This window comes from Falco rusticolus, chromosome 19 (genome assembly GCF_015220075.1).
Source record: "Falco rusticolus isolate bFalRus1 chromosome 19, bFalRus1.pri, whole genome shotgun sequence".
NCBI lineage: Eukaryota > Metazoa > Chordata > Aves > Falconiformes > Falconidae > Falco > Falco rusticolus.
This window is the reverse complement of record NC_051205.1, coordinates 485,025-508,121: the sequence shown is the minus strand read 5'-3', so window position 1 is coordinate 508,121 and position 23,097 is coordinate 485,025. Positions and strand designations below refer to the sequence as shown.

The 23,097-nt window shown below is 42.7% G+C and overlaps 1 protein-coding gene and 1 long non-coding RNA gene across 2 annotated transcripts in view; one reads left to right on the top strand and one right to left on the bottom strand.

Moving 5' to 3' along the window:
- Positions 1-1,414: 1,414 nt before the first annotated feature.
- LOC119159255 lies at positions 1,415-9,310 on the bottom strand. Its single transcript, XR_005108050.1, has 3 exons — positions 8,887-9,310; positions 3,298-3,383; positions 1,415-1,563 (listed from the first exon to the last, which is right to left on the bottom strand). It is a non-coding gene; the product is annotated as an uncharacterized LOC119159255 (long non-coding RNA).
- Positions 9,311-9,427: 117 nt separating this feature from the next.
- POGZ (pogo transposable element derived with ZNF domain) overlaps positions 9,428-23,097 on the top strand; it is a 37,266-nt gene continuing 23,596 nt past the window's right edge. The window contains 3 exon segments of the mRNA XM_037411816.1: positions 9,428-9,833; positions 17,053-17,154; positions 20,849-20,973. Coding sequence (XP_037267713.1) covers positions 17,099-17,154; positions 20,849-20,973 — 181 coding nt within the window. The 5' untranslated portion in view covers positions 9,428-9,833; positions 17,053-17,098.

Here is a 23,097-nt window from a genome sequence, read left to right as displayed (position 1 = left end):
AATGTGTGATTTATTTCATAAACTCGAGAGACTATGTTCTCAGGAGACACCATGAAGCGCCAACTGAAGATCCACCTCAAGGAATCAGACCTGTGTGTTCCCCACGTCAAAGGGACTCCAGGGTTGAACAGGAGTTCATAAACTTCACTTCAATTACAAGATCTATGACCTGAATTTTAGGCCAAGGGGGTGCGCATGCAGTCATTCTCAGCAATGACCTACTTCTGCTTCCAGCAAAATCACCAGGTGTTTTAGCCCTTGAGGTCAGCAGCAGGACAGACAGGCCAGTCCACGCATCCATTAAAGGCCCATGCAAGGAGTAATACTTCCAGAGAGCAGGGGAAGCACATAATACAAGCAACACAACAATGTGCAAACCCATCAGGCAACAGCTTACTCCTTTCTAAATTATCTGAGCCAGCAGGGAACACACGATGGCTCAGGATGAAAATCACATTACCTTAAATCATTAGTGCTCTTGGCTCGCACCCCGTGCCACGGTGGAGGCAGCGGGATCCACTGCACACCTCAGGATGTGGCTATCAGAAACACAAAAGCAGCGAAAGGCCAGGACAAGCCTGTACACACCCAGAGGCTTTGGAACAGCCTTGGAGGCAGCCTGAAGCTGGGAAGGTGCAAAAGAGGCGCTCGATGAAAAGAACGGCGTGCCAAAGGGAGCAGTTGGGAACAGCCCCCTGAAAATGCGAGATAAAACCCATCAAGCGAAAGAGGGCTGTGTTAAAAACAAACCCACGCAAGCAGCCACAAACACTTTCATCTAGTCCTTCCCAGCCTAGCCCACGCTGCACCACCTTTCTCCAGTTTCCACACAGCTCCTACTACTGTAACACCCCCTGTTGCAGGTCAGACTCCGGCAATGCTTTCAGCAAGTGCAGGCCCGATTTGTGTACTCTGCATCTAGAAATTAATCTCACTGAACTGTCATCATTGAGATATGCAAACATACGTTATCAGAGTAGAACACTTTTATCAAGAGATCGGCACGCCTTGTCTTGAGAGACGGTTATAACAAACAGATCATTATATTTATAGCAGCATAAAAAGAACATGCAGGGCCAAACACGTATTTCTGGCCTGTACCTTCTCACGGCATCTGAACTCCAAACTACACTTGAGTGAAATTCTGATTTGGTTCAAAGCAATCCGCCTCGATGCTTTACCTAGCCTGTTGTTCACATGCTGCAGATTCCCCAAAAGCCTCGCTCCTTTGCTCCGCACACCATTCATTAAGCACTGAACAGCACAGAGAACTCCATTTGCCTCCCAATCAAAGCCAGCCTGGAAGCACTGGGCTACACAACGCCCGTCCCACCCCACCTTCCCATTACACTCCACAGCCACACGGAACAACTCCAGGCGCTCAGCCCAGGATTCCACACGCTCCTACCTTTAGCCATCATTGCAAGATGCTGTCATCATTCATTCTCAGCTGCATGTCCGCCGAGTTCGATGTGCTGGTTTTCAGATGTTTGATACAGATTCTTCCAAGGTAGATACAACGTGAAAATTCTTTATTTTCAATCTTTAGATGCTACAATGGATCTACCAATAGAATGCAAAAATAAACTGTGAGCCCTCTAGTTTAACTAATGTCCTACATATTACATATGCTAAGTATGTAGAATATTGGTTCCCTTATCTTTTATTGAAAGTCTTATATAAAAGCACTATAAAAAGAACTAATTATAATCATTAACCATTATAAACTGAATCAGGCATATATATATATATATCAGAAAGTTCATATAAACCAACATGAAATAGCTACATCCAGAGTTAGAAATTATTTGTCTTCACTGCCCCAGACAAGTTTCAAGGTGGCCATCTGTCAACCTTTCTGTCAACCTTACTGCTGATGACTTTTTGAACTCTGTAACATGTTTACAGAATTAAGCAACCAAAAGTTATGTATTTTGTTTGTATAATTTGTCCTGCAATTGCACAAAGTGCAAAACCTCTTCAGGACTAGGTTCAGAACCTTTACTTTGCACTCCTATTTTCATTCTAGTCATACAACTAATACAAAAAACATCTCTCCTCCCTCTCCAAAACGATATAAGAATAAAAATCTAAATGCCATTGTGAAAGAGTACAGCAACTAAGACTTCCCCATTCTGTGTTTGGCTTGGTAGAGTTTAATACCTTTTAATTTTTATGAAAACATTATGTCAATTTAAATGAATCTTTACAAAATGGGCAAAATCTTGCAAACCTCAGGCAAAAACATCACTGAGAATGTTGCTTGAGTAAAGACTATTGCATTTAGAAGCACAAGGTTAGTTCTTCCTTGTCTTCACTGTACAGAGAGTAGTAAAGCAAAGGAAAAAAAGAAAATAAATCCAAACAAATGGAACAGGAAAATAAAACCCCAAAACAAAACATGCAGCAAAAGAGAGCAATCTACCAGAGACAGATTCATTCACCTCTAAAGAGGATGGGAAGGAAAAAAAATCCACACATGACAAGCAAGAGTCAGATCATCCAATGGGCATCTACAAAATCCTTCAAACACCACAGAGATAGGGCAGAGTAAGATCTGGTAAAGAATTATGACCAGGAAACAGCATTTAAGAGGCCATTCTGCTCGCAAAGTCACCCATTCATTAATAAAAGCTACAGCTAAGGGTGTCAATATAAATTAAATTCAATCCTCTTTTATGCTGATATAAATTAAATTCAGTTGCCTTTTAAATGCACATTTTAAATCCTATAGTGTGAAATAAATCACCATTTTTTCTGTAAGATGCACACTTAATTCATTGAGTAGTTAATACATTTTTAACTAGTAATATTTAGTGCATAACCCCAAGCTTATATAAAAAAAACAAAACAACACATTCCAACTAAACACAAACCACAATTTTTTAAATTGCTGTATAGAACTTGCCATACACATATTCTATAAACACTATTAAATTTATCTCCGCAATACCCACTCTGTTAGGTGCCATCACTTAGATTATTTGACAACTGCTGACTTAAGACAGAGAATTATAACCCCATTGACCAAAACCAATCATAAATTTAATGTTCACTTTAAAAAAGGCACAAGTATTTAGCTTATTTATACCAACATCTGCAGCTCACTTGTCCCTTCCTGCAAATTTAGCTGCAGATGTTTTATGCTGAGCACCCAAAATGAAAACTACCCATTTACTGGCCCAATTTGCAGTTTAAGCGACTCACCCACAACAACTTTGGGGTGAATGGAAACACTAGAATTTATTTTTTGAGAATTTGTAGAGGACAAATTAGGCTGCAGAAGACAAAACCTACCTCCAAAAGAAGAAATCAGGAAATATACACCATTCACCTTCACTCTCTGGAAAACTGTTGAAGGATTTGTTAGAACCTGAAAAGAACTTGGAAAGAAGTAACCTGGAATTATCAAGAACAAATCGCAATGCACCAGTTTATTTCTATGGTAAGAGAATACTTTGATCAAAAGGGGAAGAAAACATATTTCTTAGTCATAGTGAGAAGTCAGATGTTGTGCCTCACTCCTTCCTCCTAACTACACGTATAGCTTATACAAAACAGCTGTAAGTTTGGTGTAAAGATACCTACAAAACTATAAAATAAAAAAATAGTCATGTAATGATTCACTGACAAATGGGAAGGATTTGTAGCTCTGCAGAAGTCTCCTGCAGATCCACATTAACGTGAAACAGAATAGGCACATTAAATCTACAAGCAATAGCAAAGTAGGAGTATCATGGTTTATGGGATTATGAAAGGGAAGGGATTATGAAAAAAATGGAGAAATTTGGAAGTGGAGGCGTATTTTTCCTGAAGTAATACCATTGTTATCAGAATTAGCCTGGAAGCTAGAAACGTCTAATGCATTTTAAACAAGGTTTTCAGAATTCCTTTCTCTGGATATTTGTTCCCAACTTTATGTGGATTCAGAGGCAGGCTGAAAAGCATTAGTGTGAATTTATCTTAAAACAGCATGGAAGCAGGTCTCCGTGCATTAATTGATGTCAAGTTGACGAAGTGATCATCTGCAACACCAATGTTGACAGCCTTCTTCGAACTCACAGATATTTGCAAGCCACATTATTGTTCTGTAACTGTTAAATAAAATCCTACATCTATATGGCAATTCCATTGGCAACCAGAGTTAAATATCTACACATGTAATCATAAAAGATGCTTTTGACAACTTTCAAATTTTATCACAGATCTTACAGGAGAGATTTCTGTTAAATCCCCCAGTCACGCTCTCTGAAGGAATCACAGTTTCTCTTTTTAAGAGGCAATATGCTAAGCCTCATGTTTATGGAGAACTCATGGCTTGAAGCTGAAACAAGTACAAAACCCCACACATTTATTATTTTTAATAATTTCATCATGTTTAAAGAAATTGCATAATCTTGGAGAGCCCAATCTTTTACTTCAAGGTTGATAATAGTGAAATGACAACAACCAGATGTTTAGAGAAACTGCAAAGGGAAATCTCAGCTGGGACTTGACAAGACAAACAAACCCAATGATTAAAAAGACAGACTTTTTTATAGCCACAACAGCTTCCTGCAGAGAAGTATCTTGATCCTGGGCCAAATCCCAGAGTCCTGTAGGCTAGAGGCCTCTAACTCTATTTTTACTAAGACTTCCCTTGAGTAGGCTTCTCCTGCAGTGGCAGCTTATTTGCATAACTAATTAGCTCCTATTTTGCAGATAATATTGTCATTCTTTCAGGACTAGTAGTATTAGCTATCAGTAAAAATTGCCCGTCTTAGCAGCTTTTTAAGGGAAGGAACCCCACTCTTTCTTTGTACCTCTGTTGCTCAGTCAGGCTCTTTCCAGAATAAAGGAGAGAGACCTGCATCAGCAGCCAAGCTGGACCATAACGCTTCAGTATTTCTTCAAAATTTAGTGCCCTTCAAAAGGAAATGTTTACATTTGTTCTACCTCATTGTTTACTCCTGTTACACAAACATGCATTCAGAGAAGAGCTCATAATTGTCATATATGTTCCTGGCCAAACAAATCCAAAACTTCAGTGTGACCTCTAAGGATATCCTTTGTTCAGAGGGCGGTTTCTTTTCAGCGGGAGCCAAGCACACACCTCCAAGAGTTAATCAAGTCCCCTGGGACCTCATATTGTAACAGCTCATTTAAATTAAAAAGTTTTTTTTAAAAAAGGAAAAAAAGACTAAAAATATTCCTCAATGACCAAACAAAATGAAAATGTACTTCTTACCTCTCTGCAACATACTGAAACAGCTGGGCATATTTTTTTACCCTAAAAACAGAAATGTAAAGAGTTTTTAACGATTTAGCAATCTTTTCAAAGACACAAGCCTAACAGGCTTACGCATTTGGTAGCTCTGTGGTGTAAAACTGCTTAAGTAACTCCCGCCACCCATTCCTCTCCTTCAGTAGCCACTAGCTCGTACAGAAACAACAGTGGACAGGGAGGAAATCTGCTACACGTTTAGTTATTGCAGAGAAATTTTAGAGAGAAGGGAGAAATTTATAGCTATAAACAAATGAAAATCTGTGCTCTATGGTACACCTTGTAAATGTAATTGAGTTACAATGTATTTGAGAATTAAATTGAGCATGGAACCAATTAATAAGCATCCTCTGGCATCACAGTGACCTATTTGTGCAAAGTATTAAAGAAAAACATTTAATGGAGGATTCCCCAAATCCAATCTTTTGAGGTAAAACACCACATTTGATTTCTGCTTTGTAAGGAGGCTGGGAAAAGCATTTCAGGAAGAGCTAGAGACATTTATTTCAATGCTTGCTTGAAAAAGTTAAAAGCAAAGTTCAAAACTTTGTATGTAACTTAAAATACAGAATGCTGATGTTTTAAACATTCAGATCTAAAGAATGCTAGTTAAGTTTAAATTTATCACAAACAATATAAACTGAACCTAAGTATTAATTTAATGGGATAAATGAAACAGAAACAGTTCTGTAATCAAAAGGAAATAAGGAAATGTCCTGTACTTAGAGAAACAAATTAATATAATAAAGAAGCTGAAAAATATTCAGGGAAAACATCACTTAACAGTAGTAATCTCGGATATTTTGAGCAGCCAGCACGCCGTGCTGCGTAAGCATCTGTCTACCTTGACATACCTGACTCAGTCAATCTGTCACAGGAAAAAAAGAAGTTACATTTGTAATTTTGTTTTCAAACTGTTAGTGGCATTTCTCAAAGCGGATTTCACTCAAACATATTCTAGTAGAAATTTCTGCTCCTGCAAAACTCTTCATTTGTCTTTCTGGCCAGCCCCATATTATTTTTTGAATATACTTAAGAGCTTGGAAAAGTCTACTACATCTTGTTCCACTTTCAGGGCTGAAGTACATCCTTTCAAGGAGTTGCTCAGTTACCCTAAAACCGCATGTTGAAACTTTTTCACTTTTTGCTGCAGGTGTTTCCAATCTTAGAGCCCTGGCAAAAAAACCTGACATGGCAAGCGTCCAAACCACGGGCTACCTGCAGAAGCAAAATCCAATATTCCAACTTACAATCTTTGGAACATGTAATTTATCAATTGAGTTTTTCTACGTGAAGTTTTCTACTAAAACGTACATTAGATTAGGAAAAGGGTCCGTGCGGTTGAGGTGCACAGCTGGACCTGCTTGACTGTCACGCTTAGATCACTTTGTGTGTGCTGACCTCAATGTGGCTTTTTTCCTTGGGTGAGCGAGCCCCAAGGAAAATAGCATTTTGATGCCTTCTCAAGTATTTGCCTTCTTTCTACTTCAAGACTTCTTTCCTGCTTCTTTCAGCCACAGATCATCAATGTAAACACCTGTAGTTCAACAGATCGCCTAGACTGCCCTGAATGCACATCGCTGGTATTTACAGGATGAAACACGAGTGTAAACACTTGTGTGCTGAGTTTTAAAACACAAGTATTCTTATTCCTAAAGAAACAGGAATTTTATTTTTGGAGCAAGAATATCAAACTCCTGGGTTTGCTACCCTTGTGAATTTACGCACTTCAATAGCAACTAAAAATGTCGCATTCCACTGCACTCCCCAGATAGAGAGCTCTCCTTCTGTTCCAGCTGGACACAGCAAAAACGAAAAATAACTCACCAGCGGTGATGTGAATTAAAACGGCTGCATTCACCCTGTCATTAATTTATTTTGAATTTGGTATCTGCAGACCCAGATACACTGGGTAAAGACAAAGCCACGCTGGTGAAATTTTATGGCTTTTTAAAAAAAAACAACTTTGCTTTTTTACCCTAGGTCTAAGAAACATTGCATTTACATTGAAGGAAATAATAAAGTTTGGGATTAGCAGATGGTAATTTTTTCAGTGGTAAACACAATCATTAGTCATCCGTTAGTAATATAAAACTTCATTGGTAAATCCTTGCTGCTATCGACATCTGAATCCCATTTACAAACTTAATTTTTCCCATTTTTAGCAATGCCAGTGCGGCTGGCTGTTTTCCCTTTCATGTAATGAACAAAATCACTTTTTATTCATAGCTTCTGCTTCCAGATTATCTTTTTTTTGAAAAAGCAAGTGAAAATTGCTATTATTATATTAAATAATTAAATAATACTCCATCTAAGGCAGCGGCTGCAAAGTACAATCAGGAATACAAATGCATAACTATCCATAATGATGTTTGTTATTACTATCAGTGGCATAACCACAGAAGAGAATGCAGCTCTTTGTACTGTGTATGTATATGATTTATAGGTGACAGATAAGACAGTTAAATGAAAACACGTCCCTCCAGCACGAGGTGAAGTAGCCTGGCGCATTCCGTAAACCAGGAAGAATGACTGGTAACTCACAAAGACCATCAGAAGAAAATTAATGTGATTGTTTAATGAACTGCAGAATAATAAATCACGTTCTAGCAACACATGGGTATCACAGCAAGGGGGTCCATTCGGGAGGCACGCTACTTGCCAAATTCAAAAGAGTGTTTTAAGAATAAGTAAAATACTATTTTAAAGTATGCTGAAGATGTGTTAACCAAGTTATAAAAAATGTGTACTTGTACTTCTGTTAAACACGTTAACTATTAAAAAATATGTATTATCTGTTTTAAACACACGATCTTCAGTATTCAGTCTGCACGGTATGCCATTAAAAGCTGTATGTCCCATCATTCCTAAATTGGTCACAACAATAAGATCATTATTAAAGATATAATCATGATACTGAGTTCATTATTAAAGATCTAAACCATTTCAATTTATGCTTGGGAGAACTGTAGTCACTGATGATACGTTGGCTTGACAGCCCAGGAAACTTATATGGCACCAATCCAGCAACGTACTTAAGCAAATGCACGATTTTAAGCATTTATATAGTTGCATTGACTGCATTTGGATTGTTTAAACATGTAAAAGTTAAATATACCCTTAAGCATCCATGGTAGCAAAGCCCTTGCACATAGGTGGGCAGCTCCCGACATTGGCTGCGCTGCCGTGCCCACCCACCTGCCTCCTGACTCCCAGAAAACCTCCAACGAATCCACGGAGAAAGTTTATGGCTATTTACTCCTCAGCCTCCCCCTTGAAGCCATCCAAGGAGGGATGAAACCTGTGCCAACTTTTGCTACAAGCCTCACCGAAGGGAGATTCAATGTGAAAGTAACAGCCAAGTTTTATTAAAAAGGCCTCTAGTGGTTTCTGGAGCTTGGAAGGCTCTTTCAGCACTACACGCATCTTCCAATGGCCTGGAGCCACAGGCCTGCGGGAAGGCACTGGCAGTGGGACACGGGGCTTCTCAGGGCCGGCAGGTTTCAGCGCCATCGGCAGCCCTCCTCGCCCTCCCCACCAACACTGCCCACAGCACCAGCCACCCGAATAACCCCGCAGTGAAGGCACCAGGGCGCAATTACGAGGCCAGTAAGGTTAACTACCCCTACACCTATGCAGGGCAGCACGGAGGCCTCACCACACCGCCAACCTACGGCACCTGGGGAGCACAAACGCAGCAGACGCTGCCGGAGGCGGCCAGCCCCGAACACAGGCCAAGCCCCGCGACAGGGCCGCCCACCCCGCACCGGGCAGCGGCGGGGCCGCCCCCCGCCCCACAGGCGCCCGGCCGGCAGGTGCAACGGGGCGGGCAGCCGCCGCCTGAGCCCGCCTGAGGAGATGGCGGCGGGGCGCCAGGGCCCCGAGGCCGCGCTAGGCCGCAGAGCTGGGCCAGGCGGCAGGCCCCCCTCCAACCACCGCGGGCTCCCCCGGGGCCGGGGCTCCACGGGTCGCAGCCCCCCGGGGCGGCGGAGGCGGGGGCGGGGGGAACCGGCCCACCCCGCGCCATTCGTGCTTCACACAAACTTCGTCAGGGCCAGGGCAGCGGCTGCGCCCGCCTCCCGGTGACGTCACCGCGCCGCGCACCAATCCCCGCGCCGCTCCGCGGCCCAGAAGGAAATGACGTCACCGTATCCCTCCGCCGGCCAGGTCCCCTTTTTGTGTGTGTGTGTGTGTGTGTGTATGTGTGTGTGTGTGTCTGCGGGCGCTTCGCGCGTGTATCAGCCCGCCGGGCGCGCTTTTTTTTTTTTTCCTTCCCCCCTTCCCTCCCTTTTCCCCTCTCTGCTGAAGGGGGGAGGGGGGGCGGCGGAGACACACGCAAAGCACGGAGCCGCCCCCCGCGAGAACGTACAGAGGGAGAGCAGAAACAGATAATTCCTTTTCCTCCTCCTTCTCCTCAGCATCACGCTCGGGGTTCCCGGGGGCTCATGCCACCTGCCCTCCCCTGCCGGTCGCCTCGCCCGGAGAGCGGCGGAGCGCGGGGGGGGCCCGCACGCCGGGCCCTTTAAGAGCGAGCGGCGGCGGCGGGAGCGCGGCGGTGCCGGTGAGGAAGGTGAGGCGGCGCGAGCCCGTTATGTGTGGGGGGGGAGGGGGGCGTAGGGAGGGGGGGGCGCAGCGCGGGCGGCGGTTGGTGACCGTTGGAACCGGTTCGAACCGCCCGGGTCTGGGGGAGAAGGGGGGGTCGGCCGGGCCAGAGCGCGCCGTACACAAAGCGGCGGCGGGAGGAGGAGGGAGGGCTCGGGGCTGCCGAGGCGGGGGACGGGGAGGAGCCGCGGCGGCGGCTCCCGCTGGGCGGCGGAATGCCCGGGCCGCCGCTCGCCCGCCCGGGCGCTGAGGGGAGGCGGAGGGATCCGCGCACACCCCCTCCGCCGGGCGGGGGGGGGGGGCGGGCGGTGACGCGGCACCGGCAGCTCCCTCCGCTCCCCCCGCCGCTCCTGTGGGCGCCGCGCACAACGCCCCGGCCGGAGCGGGGCCTCCCCCGCCGCCCGCGGGCCGACATCCCCCGGGGAGGGGGTGGCCGCAGCCCCCCCCCGTCCTGCCTCCCCCTCCTCCTTTTCCCATGGCTGGTGCTGGGTGGGCGGCCATGTTGGGCACGGGGATTATTTTTCTCTCTCTTTCTTAGCCGCCACAATACACCCAGGGTGGGTTTTGTGATACTTCTCTGGAGAAATACCCTTTTCTCCTCTTCTTAAGGGAAGCGGATGGTGGGGGGAGTCTCTGCCCACCTCCTTGAGGGAGCGACACCCCCCCACACCGTGGCCTGCTTGTTCCCCACCCTCACAGAGGGGTCCCCCTCTCCCCAGAGGTCGGGGCCAGCGGGCCGCCAGCCGGCCCCTCTCCTCAGCGGCCTCCCCTGCTCCGCCGCCCGCCACCCCCTCCTGTCACCCTCGGTGCCGAGAGAGCTCTGGGTGCCGGAGCCCCTGGCCCCGGTGAAAGGGGCTCTTCCCAGGCACATCAGAGGGGAAACTGTTCTTTTTATTTGCTTCCCTGAGCTGGCGGGCCCTCTCCCTGCGTTCCTGCCTGCCCCATCCCCTTAGCGCTGCCCAGACTGCCTGGATCACTCGCCACCCTTGGTAATACCTGCTTGCCTGCCCCACTGCTGGGGCAGGGGTTCCCTTCAGCAGGCTCTCCTGGAGAGCCTCTGCATTGCCAAAAGACTTAATGCAAAATACCCCGAGGCTGATTCTTCTGGTGACAGAGAACAAAAATTAGATGTTTGCCTGGCCCTTACTGTGGCCCTGCTCTCTCAGGTACCTGGGGAACCTGGGCTACTATGTTTGGGCATCCTTGCTCTCTGCTTCTTTCCTTGGCTGGCATGCGACATAAAGCATGTGTGAAGATGAAGGAGAGGCATGAGTCCCGCTGCCCAACACCCTTGCTGAAAACATGCAACACATGACAACACACACAGCTTTATTTTTATTAACTTGGCAGCAGTTGCAGCTGTCACCAAGACATACCAAATGGGGCAGGAGTGAGTGATCGGAAGTGGGGGTAGAGGAATGGGGGGTGGGAATGATGTGTTGCTTCTTTTAGGAAATAATTTGCAAGGATAGACAAATTATGCATATTCCCAACTCTGGTTCTCCGTGTATGCTGTCTCAGAGCTTCAGGTTGCTGCAGTTGTTAATTTTCATCCTTGAATGTGAAGCCAGGCTTGCTGTACGCACACTTTTTTCTTTTTTTTTTTTTTTTTTTTTTCCCCTCCAACTGTATTAATTATTAGCACGTGTAATTAGCCCTGTTCTACAGGGCTACCTGCCCAGAGGGTTTGCTCTCTGTTGCTGCTTTAAGCTCTGTCTGGGTGTGGGGTTCTGCAAATGTTATTTACAGTTGGTCTTGCGTTTGTGGATATATATGGTTACATTGTTTGCGCCCCATCCTCACAGCTGCTTAGATACTGTCAAGAGAGCCTCCAACTGTTCCCGTGAGTAGACCTGCATCCACACTGACATGAGTGGAGTGCTCCATGCTGTCTCCTCACAAAAGAGCCCGTTGCAGAAATATAGCTACAGACATGCTCTTGGCCTCTAGAAGCTTCAAGGTAGTCCCATGCTCACAAAATACGCCGAAAACCAGAAAGCGGTTTGTTTTCATCACTCTGCAGTTCAAACTTTAAGGCAGATAACAATCGTTCTAATTGAGTGTGTAATAATACATTTTAATTAGTAGGCATCACACACTTCAAAGCCTTTAATAAAATATATAGGACTTTAAATGATAGCATTTGTAGGAAACGTAACATGCCTTTTGAAATTATTTCAGTACCAGCAAAGTCAAGTCAACCACATCAGTCAACAAAAAGTAAATTTACCTTGGCCTGAAGGATGTAACTGTCGAACTCTGGCATTCAGCTTGCGCCATGCTTTTCACGTTCCCCCTTCCTTCTCTTTTTTTTGGAGATGTTGCTCTTGATGAATAGCCCTGTGAACAGTAATGAAAACATCATCCGCTATGGATTTTCATCACTTAGATTGTATCACTTTTAGGCTGTGCCAGTTAGCCATAAAAAGCCACTGAAGAGCATTATCTTTTTTTCAGGGCAGGGATTGCAGCATGTCTTGACAGCAGAAACCTTTATCGTAGGATTCATTTGCATTTAATGTAACCTCATTAGGTTTCTAGGTTCTTAAAAAGTTAAGGTACATTCCTTGCCGTTAAGTACGTGTTATTGAAAGTAAGCAAGAAAATACATAATGACAGCAGTTCCATTGAGGTTGTGTGGTCACCAGGGGAGGACACAATGGAGAGAAGAAGTGGCCATTCAGAAGGAAAACTTGGACAAGAGAAATCGATTTATGCATTAATTTCTATCCTAAAGCGTGCATTGAATCAACTGCTCAAGCTTATTTGTAGGTCTTCTAAAAACAGCCCTCAATCTTGTATTTTAGATCTTCTTTTCGGAACTGACAAGAGGGAAGGAGGCTGTTTTATAGCAAGTGGTGAAGAAAATTTGAGGGTCAGTTAATTCTTGGTATGTATTTTTGGAAACGATTGGGGTATCAATAGCATTATAACCACGATGCAAGTAAATCTACAATGGCCAATCTGGGCGGACATAAAAACTGACAAACATTTGGCAAGAAGAACGAAGAAAGTTTATATACTTGGTGCTTTTAAATTTTTAATGTAATCTTCTGGGAGGTAGTCTGTGCACAACCTACCTCTACCTTCTGTTGCAGGGCAGAGTAGCCACATTTCCTCGTTTCAGCGGAGTTGGTAGGATGCAGTTTGCCCTGGGTGAATCCCTTCTTTCCCCAGAAGCCTGGTCGCCAGCCCACAGCGGCTCCTCTCTGGGAGCTGTTGCAGTGATTCCCTGTGCAGATACGTTGCAGGGACTTACTCTTTGTTCTGGGGCTTCTTTGTGCCAGCTGTGTCCCAAACAGCTATGCTGCCAGGTGTAATGTCGGTGAACAAGGTGGAAGCTCTGTACGAGAATGTGCAGGAGCCACGTTTGGTTAGTCGTAGACTTCTGGAAGATGCAAGGCCGGTCTTTAAAGTTCATAAAATACTCTGTCATCACTTCCTCAGCTTGCTTTTGGTCCTTCATCACTAATAATCAGCTGTGACTGTGGGCTCCCCTTGGGAGTTGGCTGGGGCTTTTTTCTTTAAAAAAATTTAAAAACCCACTAGCATATCAGTGCGGTCTGCTATTTGGATTGATTCTCACTGCATATTCACTTGGTTTTCTACATTGTAAATTAACATGAATATGCATATTCTGTCTTGAAAATGGTGAATAAAGATTTAAATTAGGATTTGTGAAGGCTTGGTGTTATCTTTTAGGGTTAGGATATCTGTTAGTTCAAACTACTTAACTTGCTACCTGTTTTGTGATGGTCAAAGTGTAAACGTATGTACATCTGGAGTTCCTTCATAGCCAGAGACAGTACCAGCTGCTCAAATCTGGGCTGGGGAGTGAGAGGTGGGAACGGAGGTGCCTGGGTCCTTTGCGGCTCTCTCAGTACTTCCTACATCTGATCTGGGCAAGGCTGATGAATTCCTTTTCTGTTTTTCCGTCAGTAAAGTACATGGCTATATTCGTACCTCTGTAGATAACATCATGTTGGAGGGAGGATGCTGTGAAATTCTGGGTAATAGTCTCTGTCCCTCTGGGATAATGGTCCCTGTCCCTCCTCTTTGTTCCATCTTGAAACAAAATTCAGCCTTTTGCTTTACCAAGTCACCTCTATCACGGGGTACGTATTTATTTCTGACCTGCTAGTATGCCCTTAAGAGTGATTGTGTTGCAGATGATTGCACCCAGTAGGCAGAAATTGGGCCACCAGCAGTGCCCTGACAAGTACTGATTTATTTATACTTTTTTTTTAATTAAAAGCCATAGAAAGTGAAGCTCATACAGCAAGAGTAGCGCATCCCATCATGTGAATTTTGAAGAACACTGTGAACAAGTCATTAATTTGAAGTCCTTTTTAAAAAGAAGTGTGTGTGTGTATACAGCATATGTATGTCATAACTTGTTTGCTTTGTGTCAAATAATATCAAGCTGTGAATGGAACTGTAAATATATAACCACACATCTTTTAGAGATCACTTCAATGAGACACAGCTGCCTTACTCTGCAGCTGTCATGTAAAACCTGCTATCCACAGGTGCTTTAGATAATAGAAAACACTTGGGACCTGATTCTCTCTGCTTGCATTGCTAACTCAGTGAAATCACTGAGTTAAAACTCACATTGTGGTAGCAGAGTCCTTTGTTTGCCACCCCATTTAGGTGGCAAAACTGGGCTAAGTGTTTATTTTGTTCATTGAGATGTTTTTTGAAGATTGAAGTGCCGGCGATCTCTAAACCACAGTACAATGTTTTGTCCTTTCTACCTGCTCAGTCATTTTCTCTTGAGAAAATAATGACAGTCTATAGGGATTATAGCTGGTATCTCTCTAACTGTGTGAAAGTGGTTCATTGATAAATAGGTGCAATTGGATCTTGGAATTCAAATCTCAATTGAAATTACAAAGGAGACTTTTTTTTTTTTTTCAGTGAGGCATAAGAGAAAACAAAAGGATTTCTCCTCGTAATGAGGTGATCTGTCTAGTTGTATGCAAATAAAACATCTTTATTGTTGGATTTCCCCTGGTAATGGTGATCATGTCGATCAGAGAATGTAATCAGGTGGCTGGTCTCTTAATACAAGAGTTTAATGGCTGTTGGTTATTTTCCCCTGTATGGCAACAATGAGTATGAACCACATCAGCTGACAAAAAATAAAGGGTCTGTATCTTGCAGTTGTGCCAATTATTTGTGTAAGGCTAATATGTGCTGGCTCTTCCCTGAAGGTCTTCTCCCATTTTCCAGCTAAAGGGGAGAGAAAATATCTTTCGGTCTGAAAGGCTTTATTTCTTGCAGTGTGTCTAGAACATTTTGTAATTTATTTTTTTTTGTAAATTTTTTGGCACCCATATTTTCAACCAAGCATCTGCCAACTATGTGCTGAAAAGCTAAATGTGGAGTATTTATCATTGGGATTAATCACTTTATTGAGCAAAGGCTTCTTACATACAAAAATATTCAAGATCAAAGCTTTGAAAAACAAAGCTGTTACATTATAGAAGAGAGGAGACATTTTCTTAGTTCAGTTGATATGAACAGATGAAATACTATGCGCATAATGTAAGTTAGTGTCAAAAGAAGCTTGTAACTACAGTCTCTTTAGCATTTTGTCTTTGCATCTTCTGAATAATGATGAGGTGTTGAATAATATATCTTTTACAATGTGTGCAAAGACTTCCTCTGTAGTTCTAACCTTCCTGGGCAGACATATGTGCATGCTTTAATTAATACAGCAGGTTATTTATCCTGACTATTTATAGACTGCCCATCGCTAGAGCATTAAGGCACTGTTACTTGTCTGGCGTGGAGTAATATGATTCCAGACAAATAGTTACTGTTGTAAGTGTCACCGGTTTTGCCAGCGAAGAGAAGCTTTGTCCTAGAAGCTTCACAGGATTTTTTTCTAGATGTTTCTCTGAAGGGTGAATATTGCGAATCATAAATACGTAGCTATTGATCAGTTGTAATGGCTATCCATTCAAGGTCTTAGTGTATATCTTGTATGAGATTTTGCTTGTTTTTACTAAGATCTTGTAATTATAAAGAAGTTTATGTTAGCAGGCAGAGAAATAATATTTAAGGTTCTTTCATTCTTGCTTTCCCCTGCTAAGCAGATCTCTAGCATAATCCTGTACTTCAGAGCTTCATTTCATGGAATGTATTTTCTTGCCTTTTGTCATTCAGAATTTATTTTTGTTGGCACTTTTTTTTTTGTCTCTTTTGTTTTTTTTAACAGAACAGGAGGAAGTTTGAGTTTGTGTTCGGTAATGTGAGCAGGGGCTGGGCACTGAGTTTTATTTCCAAGCCATTCACTGCTAGTAGAATCTTTGGCAAGTCACTTAATTTCACTGAACTCTTGTTTCCCACCTTTGAGAGAAGGTTAATAAAAATTTTTACACACTGCAGGCTTTGTGTAAATGAAGAAGCTAGTAATGTCTTTGAAGCATGCAGGTAATGGGTGCTAGGGAGGATGTGAGCTTTTTCATGCTTAATGTAATACACTTGGTTAATTGTATATTAGGATTATTCCAGTACTCTTTGATTTCTTTTTTCAATATACTAATGTAATTTTATTTGACAAGTAGGAGACTTGATTTACTTTTTTTTTTATTTAGTTAGCTATTTTTTCTCTGATAACAAGACATTTTACTAAGACTAGTTTTAGGCTGTGTTTCTGTGAAAAAGTTCAATGGACGCGTTTGAAAAGCTACTGCTTCATACAGTATTTATGAGCAGGAGTTTGTATGTGTTAAGTTGGGGTAATTTGGTTTATGTGCGATGTTTATTAGTAATGTTTTGTTTATTCAGCAAGATGAAAAGCGTTAACTGTTACCGGAGTATTTAATTGCTTCCTGTAGCAAAAGCCTCAGTGTCAACAGCTGAAGTGTGCTTGCTGTTTGGTGGTAGAGCAAAAATATCTGGTAATACATGTTTAGTTCATGAGTTGCACAATGCTGTAGAAAAATGGAGCCTCAAATGCCCCCCGGCAAGCCATTTAATCCACCTTGCCTCCCTTATAGTATATATACCTTCTCTTACAGATCTGTCTGTTCCCAGGGACATCCAGAACTGGAAATGTCATCAGTTCCCTGGACAGCCTGTTGCAATGCTTCATCTTTATTCCTAGAAGCTTTTTTGGTGTCTGGGTTGGAATATTCTGTTCTTCAGTTTGAGCCCTTCACTTGTTTCCATCACAGGTGTGGAGAACAGACCGCTTCCTTCCACTTTGCGACAGACTTTTACATGTCTGAAGGTTATTGTGCTTTCGGTAGTCCCCTCTATGGATTGAACAACTCCAGGTCGTTCCATCTTTTATTGAAGATCACCTTTTCTAGCTCTTCTGGACTCTGCAGTTGGTTTAAGACTGGCTCGGTGTTACGCTCCGGGCAGTGTTACAGCATGCAAAGCACAGCCTCCTCAGTTTGCCTGAGGAGCCGTTAAATGTCCCTTTGCTTTCTCCTGCTAGTGGATTCCACTGGCCGACTGGGCAAGCCTGAGCTGTTACTGGGTTTTTCTGAAACGCGTGCTGAATCGCATGCTGGGAAGGCGCGATAAGAGCGAGGAGTAAACAGCTGCAGAGATGTGTTTGAATACCAGAGCAGAGCGCTTGGGGGACAGCTGGAAGAGGCAAGGTCATGTAAAGTTCCTGAAAGAGTGCTTTTTTAGGTTAAAAGTTAACTGAGAAGGACTTGAAACGCTGAGGAAAATACATTATCTCGTTCTACCTGTGTTCAGAGAAACAGTATTTATACTTCCCTTGTAAAAGTCACAATGCTGGATAATGTTTCTCTACCGAGAGTTTTGCCTGATAGCCGAACAAGCCCGTGAGCACCCCTGATTTGAGCAATCTGCTTAGGTCCCCCCAAAAGACTAAAAGAAGTAGTCTTGGTAGGAGTAAGTTATTTGTGAGTTGGATTGGACTTTGGGGGCTCTTTATCTTCTTTTAAAGGCCTCCATAAAGGGCAAATCTGACTTCATAGAGACCAAAAGTGAAATTATGCAGAAATGTTTTCATTTACTGCATTCTTTTAAGATTCTGTGCTGCAAGTACACAAAATTGTGAGACACGGGGATAGCTATTTTAAATATATATTTCAAATTGGCAGGATGTGTGTGAACAGGCATAAACCTGTTTAGGTAGAAGTACTACTGCTCTGCATCCTTGCTGAAGTGATGACAGGACTAGTTGTTCGGAGTTGTGTGTGGGGTAAGATAAATGAGATATAGTCTTTTATCACTATGAATGTTGAAGTGGTGAGCAAAAGAAGATCAGCTACTGAGCACAAGTGGTGTAGTGGCTTCCTTGAAATATTCTTTAGTCTTAAAATGAATATTATTGTGCTTCAAAAGCATAATTAGGAAGTGAGAATTACATGTATTAGTATAACCTATAACCAAGCATAAAACTAAAATGAGCATTTCTTAGTAAAACACCATTGTGTGACAACAGCATCAAAGTATAAGCTCTGAGAATCCTTTTTAGACAAATACAACACAGAAAAATGAGAGGCTGTCTTTGTATCTAGAGGAAAACAACGGTATGTGTTGTTTCAAAAAAAAATAAGTGCTGGCAGTTTGAATTTGGCAAATGTTAACAAGTTTTTAGGATTCTTGGGGGTTTTGAGGCTTATCGGGTTATGACAGTTACTTCAGATCAGCATTTGTCAAAAGTTTGTTTTGGCTTTGTGTTGCATTGCAGGGAATTCCCAATGATGGTGCTTTTGCACTTTACAACTAGCGTGGCACAACAAGGTACAAATAAAAGATGGTATTTGCATAAGGTGGTCGCACCCCTGGCCTTAGCCTTTCCTGTAAATCCTAGCTTGGGACTGATTTACAAGCTGCAGTTTATAGCAGGTGCAGCATTTGTTTGGCCAGAATTATGACTGTTAGGATAAGAAGGGTAGACACAGCTTAATGATACAAGATTTATAATCTAATTGCTCTGTGGTTACATAATCCCGCTTGCATTTTAAAGTTACGTCTCTTCCACTTTTTCAACAGTGAGCTAATAAACGTTACTCTGTGTTTAAGCCTTCTGGTCAGCACTGTTTTCTGTGGCCATTGAAAGCACAGATTGTCTGCACACGAGTTGGATTATTTTCTTGCCTGTCCCCTGTTATAAGCTGTTTATTTTGGCCAGTTTGTCTCAGAACGGTTCTCATCAGACTTTTATGGCTGTCAAATGGTAGTAGAGATGACAAAATGCAATCATAACAGTCTCTTTTGCCACCAAAATGTAATCAAGAAGAGCAAAATCCCTCCTGGACGTCTTGATTCCTGTTCACTCACAGTACAGAACTGCTGCTTGTTCTGCTTGCTAGCCTTTCCGGGGGTTAATAGAAGAGGGAACGAACTGATTCTTTTTTTACTATAATCCAGGTGGGAAATTAAGAAATGCAGGTCTTGTGGTGTCTTATTTCCTATAATAATCCTTATTTCCTTTAAAAAGGCAGTTGAGCTTTTAGAATGAGACCTATCAGTTAAAGACTTCTAAATGTATTACTAAGGAGAATTAAAATTTTGCATAAGCATCATTTATAAGTGAAGGTTAAAACCAGCCAAATCCTGAAATGGTGTGAAAACTAGGTCTGGGAGAAGCTCCTTTCAGCAGCTTGGCTTAATGGCTTGAAAGATGTCAAAGTGTGATTGGAAATGTGTGGCTATTGATTAGATCTCATAACAGTAGTGAAAATCGGCTTTTTGGAGACCTTTGGTGGGAACTCCACCACCTGCTGAGAAGCCGTGTCCTGTAGGACACTGGAAACTGTTGCTAATTGTGAATCATCTTGTTTTTAAGTCTGGCATGATTGCCTGAATACTTAACTCTTAACTTTATAAACATGTACAGGTTTATACATCCTTGAGGTCTAGATTAGATGCAGTCGCAGGAGAAAGTGTCCCAGTGAAGGACTTTCACTGTAGGCAGATCCCTAAAAACTTGTGTTCTGTGCGCAGTGGTGCTCGGAAGAGCAAACAAAGTGGGAAGGTATGTAAACAGTGGAGCAGAAAGTAATACTGTGAATTATAATGGTATAAAGTTGTTACGCGGGCAGTGATACACCCCCTGCTTATCTAATTGCCTTTGTTTCTGCTCCTCTGTCTCACAAAAACGTAGCCAAAATAGAAGTTTTAGAGTTTGGTGGCAAGAATGAGAGAGACTTATTCATGAGGAGAGACAAACAGGCTTGAGTTGGCTGTTGTGTCTTTTCTCTGAGTAAGTATAGTAATGGTTATACCTAGTGACGAGTAGTGCAGGAAAAGTAAATTGGGTGCTTTGCTCCGGAGATCAAGAGAACGTTCGTTTGGGTTGACAGACAATAACTATGGATCTAATTGCAGAAAATCCCTTTACTCTTTAATTTTATTTTGAACTAGTTCATAATCGTCTTCACATTCCCGGGTACAAGGAAGAGGAAGAGCTGGGGCTGTGGGAGCGTGCAGGGGTTCGGGTACATGCGGGTTCGAGTGGAGGGGTCGGCTAAGGTTAGCTGAGGACTGTCCTGCATTTGTGCATGCATTTTTTACTCATTTAAGCTTGGCTATTCTGTCTGTCATGTGTGTTGGCAGTAATCCTAGAATATTCAAAACCATGAACAGAGCAAAAAGCACGATGCTTCTTTCAGTCACAGTTATACATGTATTTAAAGATACTGGGGTTTGAGGCGGTGACTTTTGATTTCAAAGCTGTTAGGTTGGCTTTCTTATGCAGGAGAGGCAGAACCGCTGCAATTTTTAGTCAAAAGTAAGGGTTTTTCAGTACCAACTTCACAGACCTATTTGAAAAGGAAACACAGCCTAATGAAGTAGGATGTGGAATCAGCTCTATAACTGGAGAAATAAGTAAGAACCTGAAAATACACCTTTGGAATACTAGGAAATAAAAACATTGTTCATATCTCTGGCATTAGAATTTTTCTTACAATGAATGACTGTCGCTGTCTGACAAAATCCTGCTATCCAATAAAGGTTTCTCTTCTCTTCCCTTTGCAGGATGGCGGACACGGACCTTTTTATGGAATGTGAGGAGGAGGAGCTGGAACCATGGCAGAAAATCAGTGATGTGATCGAAGATTCTGTTGTTGAGGATTATAATTCAGTTGATAAAACTGCTACGGGTAATCAACTGTTTTACTCTAGAATTATTCCTGTTATATGTTCAGTTTTTAAAGGGAAATGGCAGTGATTGGGTACATCTTCCAAGTAAACAGTCTTATTTGATAGCTAAAAACCCCATTAATGAGTAATGTAACAAATTTCAATTTCTCTAGTTGTGCGCAGAGCTTTTGAGTGCTGGGTAGAGCTGACAACGATGGCAGCGCTGCATGAGGGCAGGTTTCTTCTGAATAAGTAGTTTAAGAGGCAGGGAACAGGGTCGTTTTTTCTCTGTGCAAGACAATAAGATTTTCGCAGGTGTTGGAAGGAGTGGCCTGTTTGAAAAATGAGAAGGAAACTTTGGCGAAGTTACTCCTGTTCTACAGCCAAAGTAGTAGTCTCTTAAAAGTAGAGAATTTATAGTCTACATAGAAGATGATGCTTTTTCTTTTGTGAAGTGCTTTAGTACATATCAGCATTCAGCGGTTGATTTTGATCCTTCTGGCAGTTTTGAAACGAGTGAGGAAGTCGGGTATTCGATTAGTGAATTGTATTTCCTATGACTTCTGTAATCAAACTAGTGAGATTAAAACTAGTTTATTATTACTTATTTAATCCATGATTTGATATGATCAGTTTCAGTTGAGGGTTGTTTTTTTTTCGTTTTGGTGTTGGGTTTTTTGCTTGTTTTCTGCAAATGGGAAGATGCATAACTTTGTTCAGAGTCTGCATTTAATGTGCCGGTCAGAGTATGTTGTTAACTGTTAGTTGTCTCAAATTATGAGGAATTTGGACCCATAAAAAGCAGTAATTGCTAGATGGGAGGTTTTATGTTTTTCAGATGCTGTATAATCATCCAATTTGTAATGGAGCCCTAACTGAGTAAAGATACAAGGATGATACTTTCTGATTGTTGATTTCTGTTGGCATGAACACAGTGAGTTGGGCCATTGTGCATATACCTATTTGATACAAATTAAGCCTCGATGAGGAGCATTTCATGATTTGGGAGTACATCATACGTTACTATGATCAGAAAGACTTGCATTCACTCTCCCTTTGGTTCTTGCCACACACTTGAGTCTGGTGCGTGGAAAAAAGAATTCTTACCGCAGTTATGTGTGTGGGTGAGGTAGTCTGGCACGTTTGATAATTTAGGCTTTTGTTCAGCCATTTCAATTACCCTTTTCTTGGTCAAGATCAAGCAAAGTATCAGCTTAATGTCTGGAATAGAGGTGGGACTAAGCCTTGTTGTAGGCCAGGGGTAGCTAATGACAGCGTTTAAACGTGTCTCGCATTTCTGGCTGCTGCAATGCTGAGCACGGATCCTGGTGTGAAGTACTGTGGGAGCACTGGTAGTCAGTGCTGCTAACTGGTAGTAGCTGTTCCACACGACTTGTGGTCGACACAGGGTGTTCATGGAAGTATTCTACAGTCAGGGCTTTGGAAGGCTTGTTGATAATAATGAGTAGGATGAGGCTGTCCCTGCTTAGGGAAGGGCATGCTTCTGCTGCTGTCACCTGCTTCCTCTTGGCCTGCCAACCAGGGAGGATGTGGAAGGAGTTTACTTGGAATAGTATTCAGAGACGTCAAGGTAGGAGGATGTTTGGAAGGAGAAAGTGGTTCAGTCATAGACATGTTGAAATGGACATAAAACTAACAGTGGTCTTGAGTAAGTTGAATTTCTCTTGCTTGTGCTGTTTGATGGAAAATACAGAGCTAAAGAAGTTGGATGCAAGTATGGACTATTTCATGAAGCTAAAAATTTTACTTAGTGTGACAATATGGTGGTACAGCTGAGAAGCACGCTGGTATGGTGTCGCTACAAACAAATTGTGCTTTCTCTTTCTTTTTTTTTTTTCCCTAAATACAATTATGCCATTCCTTTCTAGCAGTTTCAGTGAGTCTGCAGGCCGTCTCTGCCCCTCTGCCAGCTGCTGCCCATGCATCTGTAGGTGCTAATCTCTGCAGCCACGTCTGTCATTAGCAGTGGGGCTCAGAATAGTGACAGTGCTAAGATGACGCTAGTGCCAATATTTGTGAACAACAATGGTAAGCAGAAATGCCTTCAGTATTTAGAGCAGTTTGGGGTGCAGAGAGGAAATGCGAGGCTCACTTGCGCTCACACTGTGAGCTGTGGGCACGTG